General features: G+C 44.2%; 1 protein-coding gene across 1 annotated transcript in view; it reads left to right on the top strand.

Annotated features, from left to right (window-relative positions):
- Caf1-105 (chromatin assembly factor 1, p105 subunit) overlaps nucleotides 1–23,585 on the top strand; it is a 100,156-nt gene that overhangs the window by 44,033 nt on the left and 32,538 nt on the right. The window contains exon 7 of the mRNA XM_068345129.1: nucleotides 9,856–10,016. Within this exon, the coding sequence (XP_068201230.1) occupies nucleotides 9,856–10,016 (161 nt within the window). The remainder of the gene's footprint in view (nucleotides 1–9,855; nucleotides 10,017–23,585) is intronic.

The following is a 23,585-nucleotide window of genomic DNA, read 5'->3' as shown; positions in this document are numbered from 1 at the left end:
GGGTGGTACTAGGAATCATTCCCGTTTTCTGTTCCTCAGATCATCTCTGCCGGTTGGATTGACAACATCGTTGGTCTGCCATTGGAGTTTTTCGTTCGCTTTCCCTTTGTCGCTGTACCGGACTTATCTTTTGGTGACGTACACTAACCTGGGGTTTTGGCAATTGCATTTGTGATTATTCTTTGGCTTTTTGTTTGTTTACGATAACTGATAAACTTCATTTTCGTGTTTGTGTGAATGAGGAATGCAAGGTGAGGTTATCGAAAGTTTCGGTAGACCCTCACCCTGTTTGTTTGGGGTTCAGGGGTTTTGAATGTGCATTTGATAAAAGGTGCAAGGAATGTGAGGTTTTAAGCGAGAAGGAATGGTTGTGTATGAAATGCTATGTGCGTAAGTTAGAGTTAGATAAAGCCAGGAGGGCTTCTAGATCTAAATCTAAGTCTGTTAGTGAGGTTAGCATAGATATTTCCTTTGATCCCTTCCTGTAGAAGTTGAACCTTCTCCTGGGGTAGTAGCTCCTGCCCCTTCTACAGGAACGGTAACTACGGATGACCCTCAGTACGCCAGGATGGCTGCGGAGTTGAAGGGTCTTAAAGACCAGCTTTTAGCCTTGAAAGGTAAGAGTGAAAGTGTAATTAATGCTTGTGAAAGTGCAGTGGAGGTGGCGACTGATCGAACCAGTCACGCCCCTAGGTCTAGACTTCTACCAAGCTCCCAGGACCAAGGGAGAAGGTACATCGACGGCCGCAAGGGAGTGAGAGGTACGTATCCTCGGTCAGTCGTCGCCTCAGGCAGTCCTGTTGCTTTTTCCCAGGCTGCTCATGACCTCCACGGAAAAGGCGTGTTGGAAGTGATGGTGTCTTCCCCGAACCCCTCTCCTAGATGCAGATGGCAGTATGAGGCTTCGAGACCGACCAAGAGGAGGTGGAAACAAGCTAACGAGAACCGTTCTTGCTCTCCCCTATCAAGTAGCGCGGAACCTTTTCCTTCCGAGGATGACTTGGATGCCATTCCAGCGAAAAGGTCAAAGCCTAGAGATGGAAGGAAGGAGGGTTTTCCTCTTATTTTAAGTGACGAGAGACCCTTCTCCTACCACCAGCGTTACTTGGCAGCCATCGCCTTCGGAATTGCAGGATCCAGCAGCAGTTGCGAAGTCTTTCATGACGGTTATGCAGAAACAACTGTTTTCTCTTGTGCAAGCTTTTAGCCGCCCTCCCCCCCAGTCGGGCATGCGTAAGGACGACACTTTACCGATTAAGAAACTGGCCTCTAAGAGGGAACGGAGTGCCTCTCCCTTGCAGGACAAACAGCGTCACTCCTCTCCCAGGGAACCGTGGCGCGATTCGTCAAGCGCTCGACGCCGCGCTTCTTCCTCGACGCGCCGCCAGGACACTTGCAATTCTCGTCATCGGGACGCTTCCGTGTCTCGCTCGCGACGCCCGGACGCATCTAGCCTGCCTCTCCAGGACGCTTCCGTTTTGCGACATTAGGACGCATGCAGCTCTCGGCGCAAGGACGCTTCCATCTCTCGGTGCCAGGATGCATCCTCCTCTCGCCTCAAGGACACTTCTAGCGTGCGACGCCAGGACACCTCCAGCACGCGGCGCCAGGACACAAGCATCTCGGTGTCAGGACGCATTCAGCCCTCGCCAACAGGACGCATCCGACGATTTGCTTTTCTCGGACGCAGGTAAACAATTGGAAGGAAGTGATCTTTATGCTAGTCGTATTGGTACTGATCGGCATGTTAAAGGAACCTCCGACTTGGTTCCTTCAGCCCAAAGAGAGACTGAGTTGGAAGTAGGGCAAGATTTAGAGGATATTTCAGAGGATGAGGATAAGCCTGCTAACGCGGCTGCGGATTATAAGGTTCTCTCTCGCTCCCTCCTTGAGCTGTATGGAGAGGAGTTTCAACCTGCTGCTCCTCGTTCTCCTCAGTCGCAGTTTAGCAGAAAGAAGGCCAAAATACAGTCGACTTTCATCAAAATGAAGCTGTCCATCTCGGCTAGGAAGGCTCTCGCTAAAATTAATGACTGGCTGAAGGAGCGTGGGCAAGTTGTAAAGACCACCTTCTCATCTCCACCAGCTCAACTTGCATCTAAGGCTGTCATGTGGTATGAGACTGGAGAAGCTCTGGGCCTGGGAGTGCCTGCCTCCTCCCAGGGGGACTTCTCTGGTATTGTAGACTCTTTTAGAAGACATGCCCTTAACTCGGCTAAGGTAATGTGGTCTATGTCAGAGCTTGACCACCTCGTCAAGGGAATCTTTGAAGTCTTCAGCTTTTTGGACTGGTCTCTGGGTACGCTGGCCCGGAAAACAGAACGGTTAGAAGAAACAGAAGACCTTACCAGTATTATGGCCTGCATGGACAAGGCTCTTTGGGATGGGTCAAATGAGTTGGCTTCCCTATTTTCTGCAGGAGTTTTAAAGAAGAGCGCCCTTTTATGTTCATTCACATCCAGAGCAATTACGGTCGCGCAGAAAGGAAACTTCAGCAGCCCTTTTGAGGTAGAGCACCTACGAGAACAGACTTCAGGGGAAGAAGGCAGGAGACGGGCAGTAGAACGAATAGAGGTTCGTTCAGGTCCCGCTCCAGGAGATGAAGCTCAAGTCCTCCAGACAGCGGTAGGAGCGAGGCTGTCACTTTTGGCATGCCTGGAAGAAAAGAGGGGCGGACGCCTGGTACCTCTCGGTCATCAGAGAGGGATACAAGATCCCCCTCTTGAAGAAGCCTCCAGTGGCGCAGTATTTGAACGCCGTGAAACAAGGGGTGCTACTGGATCTGGTGAACCAGATGCTGGAGAAGGGAGTGATAGAACCGGTTCTGGAACTATCTTCCCCAGGTTTCTACAATCGCCTGTTTCTGGTACCCAAGAGCTTGGGTGGATGGAGACCCGTTCTAAATGTCAGCGCTCTGAACGTCTTTGTGGAAAAGACAAAATGTACCATGGAGACGACTCAGTCGGTGCTGGCAGCGGTACGTCCAGGGGACTGGATGGTGTCTCTGGACTTACAGGATGCTTACTTTCACATCCCCATCCATCCGACTTCTAGGAAGTTCCTAAGATTCATGGTCCAGGGCAAGTGTTTCCAGTTCAAGGACCTTTGCTTCGGCCTCAACACTGCTCCTCAAGTTTTCACCAGAGTAATGGCGAACGTGGCAGGATGGCTTCATCAAGAGGGGATAAGAGTACAGTGAACCCTCGCTACTTCGCGGTTCGACCATCGCGGATTCACCACTTCGCGGATTTTTTCCATAACCCATATATATACAGTAATATATATATATATATATATATATATATATATATATATATATATATATATATATATATATATGTATGCATGTATTTATGTATATATGTAGGTATGTATATGTGTATACATATAAATATATATATATATACACACACACACATATATTTATATATATATATATATATACATATATATATATATATATATATATATATATATATATATATATATATATATATCTAAAGTAGGAAGATGTGATGTAGTTCTAAAGGAAAAGTATGGGAAATATCTCTGGGTAATAAGCAAAGCTCTACCTCCAGTTTGTTTCTACATTATGATCAGAGATAAATGTAAACAAAACATTGGTTGCCATTTTTTATCGTGCTTTTTAGCATGTTTAGGAAATGCATGATATAAAATCACCTTTAATATTTGTGCCTGTTTTAGTTTAGGGTACTGTAGTACATGCATTAAGTGTTCTGTACATTAAAGGGTAGTTTGTTAACAGTACTACATACAAGGGAAGGTTTTAAAAGTCTGAATATACATGTTGAATAAATAGGTAAATATGGTGTCACTACTTCGCGGATTTTCACCTATCGCGGCCGCGACTGGAACCTATCTACCGCGATAAACGAGGGTTCACTGTATCTCTATATCTGGACGACTGGCTGATAAGATCCCGGTCAAAGGAGAAATGTCTGGAGGACCTACGCAAGACTTTTATGATGGCCCAGGAACTGGGTCTCGTCATCAACAAGGAGAAGTCCCAGACCGAACCGAGTCAGACGATTCTTTATTAGGGGATAGTTCTGGACTCGGTTCGTTTTCGGGCTTCTCCCTCTCAAGAAAGGCAGATCAGGTGCCTCGGGAAAGTTCAGGAATTCCTGGAGAAACAGAGGTGCTCAGCGAGGGATTGGATGAGTTTGCTGGGAACCCTCTCCTCGCTCGAACAGTTTGTCTCTCTGGGAAGACTGCACATCAGACCTTTTCAACACTTCCTATCAAGGGTGTGGGACAGGAAGATTCAGGAGGACTCCTTTTCCTTCCTCATTCCAGCAGAAATCAAAAGTCATCTGAGTTGGTGGCTGGATCCATCTATTTTAGGGGAAGGAATCTCCCTGTTCAGGAAGAACCCAGACCTAGTGTTGTTCTCAGACGCTTCAGATTCAGGATGGAGAGCAACACTGGGAAGCAAGGAGGTCTCAGGCTCTTGAGGAAAGGAACAAAACGGATGGCACATCAACAGGAAAGAGTTGATGGCCATTCTGTTAGGACTGAAGGCCTTCAAGACTCCATTTCGGGGAGGATAGTGGAGGTCAATTCGGACAACACCACGGCTTTGGCTTACATCAGAAAGCAGGGGGAACTCACTCTCTGTCCCTGTTCGAAACAGTAAAAGAGCTCCTTCTGTGGTCGAAAGAGAACAACGTAGAGCTTCTAACAAGATTCGTGCAGGGACAGAAGAATGTAAGGGCAGACATGCTCAGCAGGAAAGGGAAAGTTCTTCCCACAGAATGGACCCTCAACCATCAGGTTTGTCAGAGTCTGTGGAAGGTATGGGGGAGGCCTTCAATAGACTTCTTCGCCTCCAACCAGAACAAACGGATCCCCAACTACTGCTCCCTAGTCCCAGACGTAGAGGCAATAGCAGTAGACGCCTTCTTGATGGACTGGACAGGGATGGACACCTATGCGTTCCCCCCCGTTCAAGATCATCAATCTAGTCGTCAGGAAACTCGCTCTCCTTGAATCAGGAAGAATGATCTTGGTAGCTCCGTTCTGGCCAGCAAGAGAATGGTTCACAGAGGTGGTGGACATGTTAGTGGACTTTCCAAGAAGCCTTCCTCCAAGTCCAAAGCTTCTCAAACAGCCCCACTTCGAGAGGTATCATCAAAACCCCCTCGCTCTACGACTGACTGCTTTCGGACTATCGAGAAGCTTGTCAGAGGCTTTTCTGCGCAAGCTGCAAGAGCTATCGCCAGAGCGAGGAGGGTCTCTTCACAAAGAGTCTACCAATCGAAGTGGGAAACCTTTAGAGCATGGTGTAAGCAGAAGAAAGTTTCTTCAACCACTACCGCTGCGAGCCAAATAGCTGATTTTCTGTTGTCCTTCAGGCAAGACTGTAAACTGGCCGTATCCACTATTAAAGGGTACAGGAGTATGCTTTCAGCTTTCTGTAGGCACAGAGGCATAGACTTAACTCAGGATAGAGACTTGAAAGATCTCTTGAAGTCTTTTGAAACAACTAAGCAGGCTCAGTTAAGACCCCCGGCTTGGAATTTGGATGTGGTTCTGAAGTTCCTATGCAGCAAGAAGTTCGAACCCATCTCACAATCGACCCTTAGAGATGCTACTAAGAAAACCCTCTTCCTGATGGCTCTGGCCACAGCAAAAAGGATCAGCGATGTTCATGCTATTGAGAAGCAGGTGGGCTTTAACCAGGATGGAGCAGTATGTGCGTTGAGGATCGACTTCCTCGCTAAGAACGAGAACCCATCAAAACCCTGGCCGAGGACGTTTGAGGTTCCTAACCTCACTAATGTGGTGGGTCAAGGGCAGGAGAGGCTCCTCTGCCCAGTTAGAGCCCTCAGGGCATATTTATCTCAAACCAAGAATGTTAGAGGTGCATCCAATTCTTTATGGTGTTCAGTGAAAGATCCGCAAAAGCCCCTCTCAAAGAATGCATTATCATTCTTCTTGAGGGAGACAATAAGAGAAACTCACCTCTTGAGTGAGGAGGAGAACTACGGTCTTTTAAAAGTAAGGCCTCACGAGGTTAGAGCCATTGCTACTTCACTGGCATATCATAAGAATATGTCAGTTAAACAGATAATGGACGCAACGTTTTGGAGAAGCAACTCTGTGTTCGCCTCTCATTACCTCAGAGAGGTAGAGTAGATTATGAAAAGTGTTACACTTTGGGCTCATACGTAGCTACTGCTTCTGTATTGGGTAAAGGAGTTACTACCTCCCCTCAACCTTAACTTTTGTATGTCTGTGATTGGGTTTTGTTTTTTATGGTTGTCTGAGGACTCTGACTTGTGGGACAGCGCCCTCTGTCTAGCTAGATAGTTAATTTCTATTCTGCAAGGTTAGGTGGTTAGTTTGAGTAAGGTTGCAATTTTTAAAAAAAGGGGCATAGGTAGTGCTGAAGTCTAGTCAAGTTGTTAGTCTCACTCCGTTTGACAGACTTGATTGAGTTGTTTCAGCATGACAGGTCCACACCTGGTTTGACACTCCTAAGGGAAAGCTACTCAAGAGGCAGGAACCTTCGAAGTCAGCTACCTTAGCAGGTAAGGAATCAAGGTGTTTTTTCCTAGAACTTATTGTTGTTTTCCCAACGATGTTAGCTGTCTGTCACCCTCCACCAAATGTGTGAATCAGCTATATATATATAACTGCCAGGTAAGTTCTATTCATAAAAATGGAGTTTTTATGATAAAACAAAGTTTTATGAATACTTACCTCGCAGTTATATATATATTTCAAGTCCCACCCACCTCCCCTCAGGAGACAGGTCGGGCGAAGATGATATGAGGAACAGAAAACGGGAATGATTCTAAGTACCACCCTGTAAGGGTTGTTAACCACCTAACCGCACAACCACCACACGGCGGTTGCCGCGAGTTTTGAAAAATTCTGCCGGATGTCAGAGACTATAGCTATATATATATATATAAATTTAATTGCCAGGTAAGTATTCATAAAACTTTGTTTTATCGTAAAAACTCCATTTTTAATTTCAGTATGGCAGTGAGAAGCTGGAGAGCACTATCACTATCGACACTTCTATACCTTCTTACATTTCCGAGTCCTCCTCCTCTCTTTATTAATGACTTTGTGATCTATTTGATTTTTGTAATTGCCTTATGGTGAAGTCCATGTATATTTGAGGATGTCCTTGCGCTGGAAAAGAATATCCAATAATAAGATAGCCTGTTGAACTGAAACTTACAAAATGTGCTCCATTTTCATTTGCAACTTTGCCAAGACTTAGATCACCCATCACTTTCTCTATACCTTGATTATTCTTTCCAACTTTAGCATTGAAGTCACCAATCAAAGTTTCATATCACTTTCCGGTATCTCATCTATTAAACTCTGCAGTTCTTCTTAGTATTCATCTTTCCTTTCTTCAGGGGCATCAGTTGTTGGTGCATAGCAAACTACAATACTCTTATTGCACAGATTTGATTTAAACTTTGCAGGTAGCAATCTATATTTTCAGCTTTCCACTCAATGCGTTATTGCTCTTGTTGTCATCGTCATTCCTACCCCTTCTCTTCCAACTCCATCTTTTCTTCATGAATTAGATATATATTGCCTTGATCTAAAGTTTCCTTACCAAATCCCCTTATAACATATTTCACTCAAGGCCAAGATATCCAAACTATATTTCATAAATTCATTCTCCACTTGCTGTAACTTCCCAATCTGATTCATGGTTCTAACATTCCAATGACCGGTTTTCAATTTTTCTTATATTAACCGGGATATTCTTAGCACCATGCTACGCCCTGGTCTGGGGTCCATTTTGTCGTCTCTTTCCATTGACTGACTAAATCTATAAAAGATTTGTTGGCTAGATTCATCAAATAATAGCTAGTTCCGTGTGATGCATCAAGAGTTAAAGCTGAAGAGAGCTTGTCTATCGCCTTAAACCCAATCCGTCACCCTGCTCCTAGTAACTTCATCAAGATGGGGGGGGGGGGCTATTTTACCACACCCGAAGTTGGGAAGTTATATTAATGATACATTACAGTACTTTGTTAATTATTAGTGAGTATATTGATAGCAGCAGCTTGAAAACAGCTGAGAACAAACAATGATTTAAAAAGCTAATTATTATTGTTAAAATGCTCTTAAAATTGATTACAGAAAATTACAAGTTTTTAAATGAAGCTCAATTAACATAAGAATCCAGTACATAAACTTTATGTTGTTTGCTAAAGTTAGAGATTAAGTGACGAAATGGAATACAGTACCATGTTTTAAGCCTAGCCTACTATCAAAAATGGATTTAAATAAAGTATAAGTTTATTTTATGTGACATTTAATCACTCTAATACTTTTAAAAGAAACATTAAAAACTTTTTGTTTCTTCTGCTGTGCAGTATACTGTGTAAGTATTGTAAGGCCTACGAGAAAAAAAAAAACATTCCTAATTCCAAGTGATAACTAATAATAAAAAGTAAAATTTAATTCAGGGGTGGTTGGTTGTTAAAATACACCCAAAATTTAAAAATAAAGTACAAAAATGATTCAATGAAGCACAATTAACTTTTGAAAACCAAATGCCTTATTTTGTCATAGACTGCAATCAAAGATTTATTTATGTAGAGTATAATTTCTATTTCATATCCTGTATTTGTTTGGTGTTTTATTAAGTAACCATTAAAGATGTTTATTCTTATATATATATATATATATATATATATATATATATATATATATATATATATATATATATATATATATATATATATATATATATATATATATATATATATATATATATATATATATTGTAAGACAAATAAGAGAGAAGGAGAATGAGTGAACAGATGCATTAACATATCCAGGTGATAGCTAATGATAAAAAGCTTTCAACAAACTGTATACACTATGAACTGTTGGAAGCTAGAATACATTGGTACAAATGCAGTTTGTCTGGTTAGATGTTTTTATTTGCTTGATGATATGAGTGATGTGTTTTGTAAATGTGTGGTTATCAGAATTACTAAATGTATTTGGTGTATATGGTGGAATGAGTTAGGTTTTTATATTTTGTGAGAGAGAATTTTTTGTGCTTTTGGATAAAGAAATCCAAATATATTCATATACAATATATAAATAGCTGAATACATGCTTGTAAATTTTCTTGAAATAAAAGGTAATTTTTTTTACTTTCTTTTTTTTTTTTCTTTTTTTTCTTTTTTTTCTTCATGGTGACTGAGCCCACTACTGTTAACATGACAATCAATATTTTATGCTTTTGGATAAAGAAATCCAAATCTATTCATATACAAGATATGAATAACTGAATACATGCATGTAAATTTGCTTGAAATGAAAGTTTTTTTTTTTTTCAATGGTGACTGAGCCCACTACTGTTAACTTGACAATCAATGTTTTATGCTTTTGTATAAAGAAATCCAAATCTATTCATATACAAGATATAAATAACTGACTACATGCTTGTAAATTTGCTTGAAATGAAAGGTATTTTTTTCTTCTTCTTCTTCTTCTTCTTCTTCTTCTTCTCATGGTGACTGAGACCACTATTTTTAACTTGACAATTAATCAATTTTTATAATGTTTTTTGCCCTGGAGTTTCAGTTGGCTTTAAATCTTGGTTTAAAATTTCCTTTTTATAAAATGGACTTTGAAGGTTGTATCACCATTTGAACAATTCGTCCAAAAATCTTTCATTGCTGTATCGATGTCTTGAACATTAAATTGAATTTAATTAGAATTGCATGATCTTTATATATGTATAAGATTTTTATCCATGAGGTTTCCTTGAACTATACAAGGGATCTACATTATTAAGCTTACTGTGTGTTTATATATCTAATTATGGTTATTTTTCAGGTATCAAAGCTATTTTATGATGATACCTTAAAATCATTTTGCCGTCGTCTCTCCTTTTCCCCCGATGGAGAAATATTGCTTGCACCATCTGGTATTCTAGAACACGAAGAGGGCAAAACTACCAATGGTACTTATGTTTTTTCAAGATATAATTTTACAAAGTAAGTAAAAGTAAAAGTTTCTGGCCTATTTTCAGTAAGTTTTTATTTTAATTTTATCAATTTTATTTTCTTTTCTTTTCTTTTCTGTTTTTTAGGTATGAAAGAACAATATATGTTTGTACAGTACACCTATATTTTTTAAATTACGTCCCCAATCATTTGTTAGTGAATATTATATTTAGGATTCTTCCATTTTTTTTCCATCTAATTAGATTTAATCTAAGTAATATTTAATTTCTTATAGGTATTGTTTCATACTATTAACCTAGTAATTGGAGTGGAAAGGGTGGGATATTCTTTTAGAGGGGTAATACCACCAGTGCCCTTCATGCAGAGCACTTTAGACCTCATTTAGATTTCTTTGCAGCATTTCATCAGTACCTAGCAACACTTACTTTATGTATTTCTTTTCTACCTCTGTTCCTGTTTTTTTATCCTTGCTGTCCAATCTCTTTTATCTGTTAGTGTAACTGTTGGGATTTACCCTGGTTGCATTTGTATTACGGAGCTAATATCCCAAATTCTTAAAGTCAAGGTAATGAGCTTGATTAAGTTTTGTCTCGGACAGCTTGGAAATACGTGCTAATCCAATGTATATCAGAATTAGTTTATTCAGTCATTGCTTCTTTTCAAGAGCCAAATCTGTCTTTTGTGTGTCCCCCCCCCCCCTTATTTTTTTCTCATGTCTCAACTTAGTGTATAGGGTGCATCCAATAATTTGCTGTTTAAAAAAAATCAGGAAAAATAATCTCAGGTGTATGGGATAGTTAATATTAGTGTAACATTTTTTTCAATATTAAACTTAGCCGGTGATTATATAAGCTGCAACTCTGTTGCTCGACAGAAAACTCTACGTTAAAAATCCGCCAGCGATCGCAATGCAGGTAGGGGGTGTACTTCAACAGCGCCATCTGTCGTGCAGGTACTCAGTACTCAATGTAAACACAGAACTCAATTTTCTCTCTGTCGGGCTACCGGCAAGACCTACTAATTCGCTGTTACTAACTGGATTTGTTTTCACAACTATTTGGTGAAGTACACTATTCTAGTTTTGAGCTTTCGCTATGCAGGTGTTTTATCTTCATCTCAAAACTTGAACTCGTTTTGGATAGATTTAATTATGGTGACAAAGAGAGTATGGACTCTCTTTCACTTTTAAATGGCCGACCCTTCCCTTAGACGGAAGTGTGTTTAGGTTTTTAGTAATTTTGCTTAACACGTTATAGATCTATATATTTTATATCTCTCCGCCTTTATTAGGCCTCTTCGATTAACTTTCCATTTATTATAAACATATAAAAATAAATTTTTATGAATAGAACTTACCTGGCAGTTATATATACATAGCTAATTATCTCTATTTCGGCAGAATTTTTCTAAAACTAGGCAACCGCCTTGTGGTGGTTGGGTGGTAACACCCGTTAAAGGGTGGTAGGAGGAATCATTCCCGTTTTCTGTTCTTCAGTTCATCTCTGCCGGCCGGATCGATAACACGTTGGTCCGTCATTAAGAGTTTTTCTTCGCTTTCCCTGCTCGGTGTACCAGTCTGCTTTTTTGGTGAAGTACTCTGATTTGGGGTTTTGGCGATCGTTGTATTTTGTTTTCTCTTAGCTTTTTTTTTTTTTTTTTTTTTGCTGTTTTTTCATTATGAGTGAAAAGAGTCATTACCGTATCTGTGCGAATGCGGAATGTAAGGTGAGACTACCCAAAATGGCGGTTGATCCTCACACTGTTTGTTCTCATTGTAGGGATTTTGTTTGTGCCCTTGATAATAGGTGTGGGGAATGTAAGGTTTTGGATGAGAAAGATTGGTTAATTATGAAGCGCTATGTGCGTAAGCTAGAGCTCGATAGAGTTAGGAGAGCTTCTAGGTCTAAGTCTAAGTCTGTTAGTGGTAAGGAAGACGAACTTAGCGTAGATTTATCTATTGATCCTATTATTGATTCCTCTTTGGAAGTTGATCCTTCCCTTGAGGTAGTAACTCCTGCACCTCCTACAGGTTCCGTATCTACGGATGACCCTCGGTACGCTAGCTTGGCGGCCGAGTTGAAGGCCATTAAAGAACAGCTGGAGGCCTTTAAAGGTAAGGAAAGTGAAAGTGCTTGTGTTAGTGCTGTGGAGGTGGCGACCGACCGAATCTGTCATACCCCTAGGCCTAGACCTCTACCAAGCTCCCAGGACCAAGGGAGAAGGTACGTCGATGACCGAAAGGGGGTGAGAGGTACGTACCCTCGGTCAGCCGTCGCCTCAGACAGTCCTGTTGTCTATTCCCAGGCTGCTCTTGACCGTCACGGGAAAGACGAGTCGGATGTGTTGTTGTCTTCTCCGAATTCGTCCAGACGTAAATGGAAGTATGAAGCTTCAAGACCTACTAAGAGGAGATGGAACCGCGACGAACGGTCTCGTTCTTTCTCTCCCGGTTCTAGCAGTTATGAACCTTGTCCGTCGGAGGATGATTTCGACTTCGTGCCTGTGAAAAGGACGAAGCCTGCTGCCGAAGATACGAGTGTTATTCGTCAGCCCCCCCCTTCGGGTCCGCAAGACCCAGCTGATGTTGCTAAATCCTTTATGTCTGTCATGCAGGAACAACTTTTGACTTTAGTACAAGCCTTTAGCCGCCCTCACGCCCAGTCTGACAGACGTAAAGACGACTCGTTGCCGATTAAGAAGTCTGCTTCTAAGAGAGAACGGAGTTCTTCTTTAAAGAGAACTTCTCCGTCTCTACGCCAGGATGAGGAATGTATGCTTTCGCCAGGCGATACTTCTTCGCGATACCAGGGCGTTACGTTTTCTCGTTCTCGATACCGGGACGATACCTTATCGAACGACGCTGCATCTCGTTCTCGATACCAAGACGATACCGCCTCCCGTTCGCTTCGACACGACGATACCTCCTCTCGTTCGCTTCGCCACGACGATACCTCCTCTCGTTCGCTTCGCCACGACGATACCGACCCTAGTTCTCGACGCCACGACGATACCGCCTCTCGTTCACGACGCCACGACGATACCGCCTCTCATTCTCGCCGCTACGACGATACCGCCTCTCATTCTCGCCGCCACGACGATACCGCCTCTCATTCTCGCCGCCACGACGATACCGCCTCTCGCTCTCGACGACAGAACGACGCTGCCTCTCGTTCTCGGTCCCAGGGCGATACCACCCTGCCTCTTCGGGACGATACTGCCTCTCGTTCCAAGGATTCTTCTAGCGCGGGACTCCAGGATGCAACCCGTCTTTTGCAGGATGATGCCTTTGATTTGCCCTTTTCGGGTTCTAAGGATCCTTCTCTTTCGAAGGATATTGCAGATGTGGATCAGGCCCTCGAGGATGTTTCTGATGACGATGATAATCCTGCCGACGCTGTGGGAGATTACAAAGTTCTCTCTCGCTCCCTTCTTGAACTTTTTGGAGAGGAATTCCAACCTGCTGCCCCTCAATCTCCTCAGTCCCAATTTAACAGAAAGAAGGCCAAGAAACAGTCGGCCTTCATCAAGATGAAGCTGTCTATCTCCGCAAAGAAGGCTCTCACGAAGATTGATGACTGGATGATGGAGAGGAGACAAACAGTTAAGACTTCCTTCTCGTTTCCACCAGCTCGTCTTGCTTCAAGAGCGGGTATGTGGTATGCAACTGGAGAACCTTTGGGTCTGGGAGTGCCTTCCTCCTCCAAGGGTGACTTCTCTGGTTTAGTGGACTCTGCTAGAAGGCATGCTCTCAACTCAGCCAAGGTCATGTGGTCATTGTCGGAGCTGGATCATCTCGTCAAAGGTATTTTTAGAGCCTTTGAGGTTTTTAGTTTCCTAGACTGGTCGCTTGGGACTCTCGCAAGGAAAACTGAACAGATGGATGGATCTAGGGACCTTACCAGCATTATGTCCTGTATGGATAAGGCCCTCAGAGATGGGGCGAATGAGTTGGCTGCTCTGTTCTCAGCTGGGGTCCTAAAGAAGAGAGCTCTGCTTTGCTCTTTTGCTTCTAGGTCTGTTACCAATGCTCAAAAGTCTGAGCTTCTTTACGCCCCCCTCTCTCAACATCTTTTTCCCGAGTCCCTGGTTAATGACATTACGCGTTCTCTGGCCCAAAAAGCCACCCAAGACCTTTTATCTCGTTCTGCTCGTAAGCCCTTTGCAGCCCCTCCTTCTTCTTTGAAACGGGAGGAAAGGAGATTCCAGCAGCCCTTTCGGGGCAGGACTACTTCAAGATCAGATTTTAGAGGGAGAAGGCAAGATTCAGGACCAAGATCTACCAGGGGTTCTTTCAGACCTCGCTCCAGGAAATGAAGTTCGTCTCCTCCAGACAGTAGGCGCAAGACTGTCAGGTTTTTGGCAGTCCTGGAAGAGGAGAGGGGCGGACACCTGGTCCCTCTCAGTCATCAAGGAAGGATACAAGATCCCCTTTCTGAAAAAACCTCCTCCCGCAGATGCTCCGCTGGCCTTAGTAGCCCGGTACTCAGATCCTGGGAAACAGAAGGCTCTAGTAGACCTTGTCAACCAGATGCTAGACAAGGGGGCGATAGAACCGGTTCGGGATCTAGTCTCCCCAGGCTTTTACAATCGCCTGTTTCTGGTCCCCAAGAACTCGGGCGGATGGAGACCCGTCCTGGATGTCAGCGCTCTCAACGTACAGTGATACCTCGGTAGTCGAACGACTCTATACTCGAACAATTCGGAGTTCGACCAAAATTTTCGAGAAATTTTTGCTGCGGTGCTCGACCAAAAATTCGGTACTCGACCAGCCGAACACGTGACGACCGCATGGGCTTTGTGATGATCGCGCCATCTCGGCCACTCTCGCTTGTTCGGGAAGCATCAGTTCTCTCGAGAGCGTCACTCAGACAACGCGCGATCAGCATTCGTTGTGATTTAGTGATTTTCAGTGCTTTTAATTGCTTTTTTAGCTTTCATAATGAGTCCCAAGAAAGTAATGAGTGTTAAGGGGAAGGAGAAGAGGAAAACAGTGCGAACAACGATCGAGTTGAAGAAGGAAATTATAGCGAAATATGAGAATGGTGTACGAGTGTCCGATTTAGCGGTAGAATACGGAATGGCGAAGTCGACCATTTCTACGTTTTTAAAGCATAAAGAAATGATTAAGAAGGCGAATGTTGCAACGGGAGTTACGGCGGTAACTAAGCAAAGGCCACAAGTGATTGAGGAGATGGAAAAGTTGCTTTTAATATTTATTAAAGAAAAACAGTTGGCCGGGGAAAGTGTTAGTGAAGCGTTCATTTGTGAAAAAGCGTTGCATATCTATGAAGAATTAGTGAAGAAAAGTCCGAGTACCAGTGAAAGTGATTCATTTACATTTAAAGCGAGCAGGGGTTGGTTTGAAAAGTTTCGTAATAGAACAGGTATTCATCGTGTTACTAGGCATGGGGAGGCAGCTAGTTCGGATCAAATTGCAGCCGATAAATACGTGGGGGAATTCGATCGGTACATAAATGAACAAAATTTGATCGCACAACAAGTCTTTAATTGTGATGAGACTGGGTTATTTTGGAAGAAAATGCCAGCCAATACGTACATTACCAAGGACGAGACGAAGATGCCAGGTCACAAGCCAATGAAAGATAGGCTAACATTGTTGCTGTGTGCAAATGCAAGTGGCGATTGCAAGATCAAACCCTTGTTAGTGTACCACTCGGACAACCCCCGGGTGTTCAAACAAAATAATATTTGTAAAAGTGCACTACCAGTTATGTGGCGCTCGAACACTAAATCTTGGGTCACAAGACAATTCTTTACTGAGTGGATAAACGAAGTGTTTGCCCCCCAGGTTAAGGCTTACCTCATTGAAAAGAGCTTGCCAATGAAATGTCTTCTGGTTATGGACAATGCTCCTGCACATCCTCCAGGTCTCGAGGATGACTTGAAAGAAGAATACAGCTTTATCAAAATCAAATTCTTGCCCCCCAATACTACTCCCATACTCCAGCCCATGGACCAACAGGTCATTTCAAACTTCAAAAAACTCTATACCAAGGCCCTTTTCAGAAAGTGTTTTGAAGTGACCAGTGACACGAAGTTGACCCTAAAGGAATTCTGGAAGGAACACTTCAGCATCCTCAACTCTGTTAACATGATTGACCAAGCTTGGCGAGGTGTGACCTATAGGACATTGAACTCTGCCTGGCGTAAGCTGTGGCCATCATGTGTCACAGAGAGGGAGTTTGAAGGTTTCCAACCAGAGGCGGGTCCAAGCACTGCTACCCCTGTAATTTCTGATGACACTGATGTCGTTGAGGAAATTGTTGTCATGGGCAGGAGTTTGGGGCTTGAGGTCGACAAGGATGATATTGATGAGCTTGTAGAAAGCCATTCTACCGAGTTGACTGTGGAGGAATTGTTGCACCTGCAACAACAACAGCAGCAGGATCTGATTGTGGAGCAGGAATCTTCAGAAGAGGATGAGGTAAGGGAGGATGTTCCAAGTTCTCTCATCAATGAAATTTGTTCCAAGTGGGCAGATGTGCAGGCTTTTGCTGAAAAATACCACCCAGAAATTGCAGTAGCAAACCGGGCAGTGCATATGTTTAATGATAGTGTCATGTATCATTTTCGAAGAATACTGCAGAGGAGGAAGAAACAATTAACAATAGACCAGTTTTTCACAAAAGAAAAGAAAGCTGCTACATCAAAGCCTGTTTCTCCTCCAAAGAAGAGACAAAGAAGAGAAGAAACCCCTGAAATAGATCTGCCCACCCTTTCATTGGAGAGAGAAACAACTCCTGAAGGAGAACTACCCCGCCACATCATGGAAGGGGACTCTCCTTCCAAGCAGTAACCTCCCCCTTCCATCCTCTCCACATCCATCCCTGTATGCCATCGAACCGCTGCTCAAAGGTATGTTCACTACAGTACAGAAAATGGTTTAAAATTGTTTTATTTTAGTACAGTAAATGGTTTAAAATTGTTTTATAGGATTTTCTGACCAATTTCATACACATTTAGATAATTATTGTTGTTTAGGTACACGTTTTATTAATATTTTGGGCCTGTTCGAGTGCTTGGGAACGGAATAGAATATATACCATTATTTCTTATGGGGAAAAAAAATTCGGTACTCGAACAAATCGGAGGTCGAACACGGATCTCGAACGGATTATGGTCGAGTACCGAGGTATCACTGTATTTGTGGAGAAGACAAAGTTCTCCATGGAGACGACTCAGTCGGTGCTGGCGTCAGTACGTCCAGGGGACTGGATGGTGTCCCTCGACTTGCAGGACGCATATTTCCATGTCCCCATCCATCCGACTTCGAGGAAGTACCTGAGGTTTGTAATGGAGGGCAAGTGCTTCCAATTCAGAGCTCTTTGCTTCGGTCTCAGCACGGCTCCTCAAGTCTTCACCAGGGTAATGGCGAATGTGTCAGGTTGGCTGCATCAGGAAGGGATAAGGATATCCTTCTATCTGGACGATTGGCTGATTCGTTCACGATCGAGGGAGAAATGTCTGGAGGATTTACGGAAGACTTTTATGATGGCTCAGGATCTAGGCCTGGTCATCAACAGGGAGAAGTCTCAGATCAGACCGAATCAGACTATTCTCTATTTGGGGATAGTTCTGAATTCAGTTCTTTTTCGGGCTTCTCCCTCTCAGGAAAGACAGACCAAGTGTCTCGTAAAAGTCAGAACTTTCCTGGACAAGAAGAGATGCACAGCGAAGGAGTGGATGAGTTTGCTGAGGACTCTATCCTCCCTCGAACTGTTTGTCTCTCTGGGGAGACTCCACCTAAGGCCTCTTCAGCACTTTCTTTCGAAGACATGGAACAGAAAGATGCAGGAAGACTCCTTTTCCTTCCCCATTCCAATAGAAGTCAAGACTCTTCTGAAGTGGTGGCTGGACCCAACCTTGTTAGGGGAAGGGATCTCCTTACACAAGAAGAACCCAGACCTAGTGTTGTTTTCAGACGCATCAGAGTCAGGCTGGGGGGCAACACTAGGAAGCAAGGAGGTCTCAGGCTATTGGGAAGGAATTCAGCTGGGATGGCACATCAACAACAAGGAGCTGATGGCCATTTTTCTGGGGCTAAAGGCCTTCAAGGACTTGGTGTCTGGGAAGATTGTGGAGGTCAACTCAGACAACACCACAGCTCTTGCTTACATCAGGATGCAAGGAGGGACTCACTCTCTGTCTCTCTTCGAGACAGCAAGAGAACTCCTTCTTTGGGCGAAGGAGAACAGGATAAGCCTGCTGACGAGGTTTGTTCAGGGACAGAAGAATGTGAGGGCGGACATGCTCAGCAGGAAAGGGCAGGTCCTTCCCACAGAATGGACCCTCAACCAACAGGTCTGTCAGAGTCTCTGGAGGCTGTGGGGGAGACCCCTCATCGATCTTTTCGCCTCCAATTTATCCAAGAGGATCCCCATCTATTGCTCCCTAGTTCCGGACAGAGAGGCAATAGCAGTAGACGCCTTTTTGATGGATTGGACGGGGCTGGACACTTATGCTTTTCCCCCGTTCAAGATCATCAATCTGGTAGTCAGGAAATTCGCCCTCCTCGATTCGGGACGGATGATCCTGATAGCTCCGTTCTGGCCGATGAGGGAATGGTTCACGGAGGTGGTGGACTTGTTGATGGACTTTCCAAGAAGCCTCCCTGCAAGTCCAAATCTGCTCAGACAACCCCACTTCGAGAGATATCATCAAAACCCCCTCGCTCTCAATCTGACTGCCTTCAGACTATCGAGAAGCTCGTCAGATCGAGAGGCTTTTCAGCGCAAGCTGCGAAAGCTATCGCCAGAGCGAGGAGGGTCTCTTCGCAGAGGGTCTACCAGTCCAAGTGGGAGACTTTTATGGCTTGGTGTAGGAAGCACAAGATTTCCTCATCCACTACCTCTGTGAGCCAGATTGCGGAGTTCTTGTTGTACCTCAGACAGGACGCTAAGCTAGCTGTGTCCACTATCAAAGGGTACAAAAGTATGCTCTCTTCCGTCTGTCGGCATAGAGGCTTGGACTTGTCTCGCGACAAGGACTTACATGACCTCTTGAAGTCTTTTGAGACGACCAAGCAGACCCAGTTAAAGCCCCCTTCTTGGAACCTTGATGTGGTTCTTAAATTTCTGTGCACCAAGAGATTTGAGCCCATCTCACAGGCTCCCCTTAGGGAGGTTACCAAGAAGACCCTCTTTCTTTTGGCCTTAGCAACAGCTAAAAGAGTTAGTGAAGTCCATGCAATTGAAAAACAGGTAGGCTTCAATCTGAATGGGACAGTTTGTGCCTTGAGATTAGACTTTCTCGCTAAGAACGAGAACCCTTCTAAGCCCTGGCCGAGGACCTTTGAGGTTCCTAACTTGACCAACCTAGTGGGTCAAGAGCAAGAGAGGCTGCTCTGTCCAGTACGAGCCCTCAAGACCTACTTGTCTCGCACAAAAAGTGTGAGAGGCTCTTCTAGCTCCCTGTGGTGTTCTGTGAAAGATCCTCAAAAGCCCCTTTCCAAGAACGCTTTATCCTTTTTCCTGAGGGAAGTGATAAGAGAAGCGCATCTCTTGTGTGAGGAGGAACACTTCGGACTTTTAAAAGTGCAAGCTCACGAAGTGAGGGCCATTGCGACCTCGCTTGCTTACCGCAAGAACATGTCGCTCCGTCAAATTATGGATGCGACATTCTGGAGGAGCAACTCTGTGTTCGCCTCTCATTACCTCAGAGAGGTGAGGGTGGATTATGAGAAATGTTATACCTTGGGACCATACGTAGCTACGGCTTCTGTATTAGGCAAAGGAGTTACTACCTCCCCTCAACCTTAGTTTTGTTTACTTGTACATAGGTTGGTGTATTTTTTTATTGGTTGTCTGAGGGCTTCGACTTGTGTACAGTCACCTCAGTCTAGTTAGATTATTTATATCTACTTTGCAAATGTTAGGTGGTTGGTTTGGTGAAGTTGCGGTTTTTTATTTTGGGCAATAGGTAGTCCTGAAGTCTAGTCAGATTGTTGGTCTCACCCCGTTGACAGACTCGATTGAGTGTTTTTCAGCACTGCAGGTCACATCCTGGCTGACACTCCTAAGGGAAAGCGACTCAAGAGGCAGGAACCTTTGAAGTCAGCTACCTTAGCAGGTAAGGAATCAAGGTGTTTATTTATCCTACAACTTTTTTGGTTGTTTCCCCAACGATGTTACTGTCTATCACCCTCCTCCAAGTGTGTTAATCAGCTATGTATATATAACTGCCAGGTAAGTTCTATTCATAAAAATGGAGTTTTTATGATAAAACAAAGTTTTGTGAATACTTACCTGGCAGTTATATATACATTCGAAGGCCCACCCACCTCCCCTCAGGAGACAGGTCGGGCATAGATGAACTGAAGAACAGAAAACGGGAATGATTCCTCCTACCACCCTTTAACGGGTGTTACCACCCAACCACCACAAGGCGGTTGCCTAGTTTTAGAAAAATTCTGCCGAAATAGAGATAATTAGCTATGTATATATAACTGCCAGGTAAGTATTCACAAAACTTGGTTTTATCATAAAAACTCCATTTTTATGTTTTATTTATATGCGACCTTTCCTGATAGTAGGCGGTCCTAACTTGGAACCGAAGTTAATCAACGTTGAGCCCGTTATATCGTATTTAGCCTTTAAAGAATTTAAAACTTTTTAAATTTAATGTTTTATGAAAGAAATTCTTTGATAGTCTTCGTACTGTTTTCAAAGATGAACTAACGTTTAGTTTTTTAGACTACGCAGTTGTTGACGTTCAGGACGTTCAACATGCGCTCTATCGTTACGATAGAGAGAGAGTGTATCACGGTTTCACTTTGCAGTAAGAGTAAATCAATTCTGACGTTTTGTTCATTCTTTCTTAGCTTTAATGTTTTTAATTCTAAATTAAAGGAACTTTTTATTTGGAAAACCTTTCAGTTTTTTCCTTTAGTCAAATAACATGTTTTTTTGACGATATATAATTGGGCTCTTCTCTTAGGTGCGAAATCAAGAGAGAAAGAGAGAGAGAGATAGAGACGGAGGGAGAGAGAGGAGAGAAAACGTTCCGTTCAAGCGGGTAACGTTGTTCTCGTGTTACTCTCGTCCCTAGTCTCTGTACGGGGAGGAAGGTAAAACGTTTCTAGGGTTTTATTCTTGTCCCCAGGCTATGTGCGGTGAGAGATTGTAAACGTAGTTTATTTGAACTAGTGTTTAGTCTCTTTCCCAGCCACTGAATTTTTTATCTTTATATATGTTTTCTGTTTTTTGCTAGTATTAATGAGCTGCATTATACGACTGATTTTGCAATTACTACCTTTTAATGAAGGGTAGAATTGCGTGTTTCAGGTAGAAATCAGTAAAAGTTTCGATTTCAGTGAAATAAGTGCAAAACAGAAAATCGATAAAGTGATATGCGCAAAGTGTTACAGTGTTGCTTCCGAGGGTTCGTCTGTTCGTGCCTGTCGTTCACCTAGTCCGGGACCTCTTGCAAGCTCCCAAGCCCAGGGGAGAAGTAATGTCGAACGACTTATGGGTTCGAGAGGCCTTGATCAACGAACAGACGTTTTTCCCTCCGTGGTTTCGGGCGTATCTACCCAAGATCGCCCCACCCACACAAAGACGAGAGAGCCCATTTATTTCTCGTCTGCGGAAGGGGTTTCTCGTAAGAAACCATGGACCAAGGTCTCGCGGCTTATTAAGCGCAAGTTGGTCCCTTCCGCGCAAGTCCAACGGCCCAGTTGTAGCCACTGGGTCAGTTCGGACTCGCTGCAGTCTTCCGACGACTGCTCACCTCCTAAGAGAGGCAAAGCGGTACCGCATCAGGCAGTCACACCGTCTGTTGCCGCACCTGCTCTTGTAGACCCTAAGTGGTCTTTGCTGCAGACCATGCAGTCTCAGTTAATGTCATTGATGCAGGACTTTCGTGCGGAGAAGGTTGACACCAACCTCTAGCCTACAACCAACCACGGTTGTGCATCCTGTGGACGCTGAGGCGACCTTCTGCCGCACTCCAGCTGAGAGAGTCCCGCCACCCATGCGTTCCAGTGTACCCTGCCAGCCGCATGTTGACGTTCAGCGACGCACGGAACCTTCCGTTGACGTTCGCGAGGTACAACAACAGTCTAAGTTGTTTTGTTTTGACGCGGTGCGTCAACCTCCGCATTCTAGAGTTGTTTTGACTGCTCAGTCTAGACAGTCAAAGCAGTCTCGAGTGGACACTGTACGTCCTCACGCACCTGTTGTGGTTGACAGTTCAGTTGTTGACAGTTCACAGACTGTCAAGCAGTTACATGACGTTGCCTTCTGGTCTGCTACTAATGCTCCAGTGAGAGACTCACTGAGGTAACCTAGCTTTTATCGGACAAGGTTCCTGTAGATGAGGAAGTTGCTGTTCTCCCTCCTACTGATATTCCCTTGAGGACTCTGTCAGATGGAGAGGAGCCTTAAGCTGCTTAGCCTCCTATGGACTTTAATTAAATCATGATGATTTTTTTTAAGGATCTTCGTCCGGATCTTGTAACTGCTGCTCCTCGTTCGCCTAAACGTCAGAACTTACACTAGGCCTAGCTACTTCGAAGCCGTTGTTTTTAAGCTAGTGCTCTCTCGCTCTCCTAGAGAGCGTTACGTTGGCTAGGCGACTGGTTTTTGCACCAGGAGGAGTTTTTAGGGATATAGCATTTGATTTCCCTTCTTTTAAACTGGCTTATAGAGCGAGAGTCTGATATGACACGAGAGAAGTTCTCGGCTTGGGAGTTCATGCCTCTGCCCAGATAGACTTCTCAATTCTGGTAGACTCGCCCTGGCGCCTAGCCAGGAGACGCTCCAAGTTGTTTACAGGTCAACTTCTCAGCTTTTGTCAAGCCTTTGAAGTTTTGCTGTACTATTATGTCACACATAACAAGGCTTTCAGGGATGGTAAACGGTTCCGCCTCAGTCGCTAACCCCGTCTGTTGCCACACCTGCTCCCGTAGACCCTAAATGGGCTTTGCTGCAAGCCATGCAGTCCAAGCTTGCGTCCTTGATAGAGGACTTAAATGCGAAGAAGAACCTTCTGGCCAACAACCTTCCAACCGGTCGGTTGTGCGCCCTGTTGACGCTGAGGTAACCTACTCGCGTCTGCCAGTTGAGGTGGTTCCTCCTTCTGGCCAACAACCTTCCAACCGGTCGGTTGTGCGCCCTGTTGACGCTGAGGTAACCTACTCGCGTCTGCCAGTTGAGGTGGTTCCTCCTTCTGGCCAACAACCTTCCAACCGGTCGGTTGTGCGCCCTGTTGACGCTGAGGTAACCTACTCGCGTCTGCCAGTTGAGGTGGTTCCTCCACCGATGCGACCCAGTGTGGGTTGCCAGTCGCACGTTGACGTTAAGCGACGCTCTGAGGTGGTTGTTAACGTTCAGGACGTTTAACAACCAGCAGAGGTGACTTGTTGTGACGCAGTGCGTCAACCTCAGCAACCCGGTAGGGTGTTGACTGCACAACCCAGACGGTCTAGACAGTTTCGGGTTGACGCTGTACTTCCTCGCGCACCCATGGTTGTTGACAGTTCATAGACTGTGCAGCAGTTCCATGATATTGCGTCCGGCTCCGTCACGCATCCACCAGTGCGACCGGATTCAGCGAGTCAGACGTTGCCCACTCCGTTGC

This window comes from Palaemon carinicauda, chromosome 21 (genome assembly GCF_036898095.1).
Source record: "Palaemon carinicauda isolate YSFRI2023 chromosome 21, ASM3689809v2, whole genome shotgun sequence".
In the NCBI taxonomy this organism is placed as follows: Eukaryota; Metazoa; Arthropoda; class Malacostraca; order Decapoda; family Palaemonidae; genus Palaemon; species Palaemon carinicauda.
This window is presented reverse-complemented; position numbering and strand designations above follow the sequence as displayed.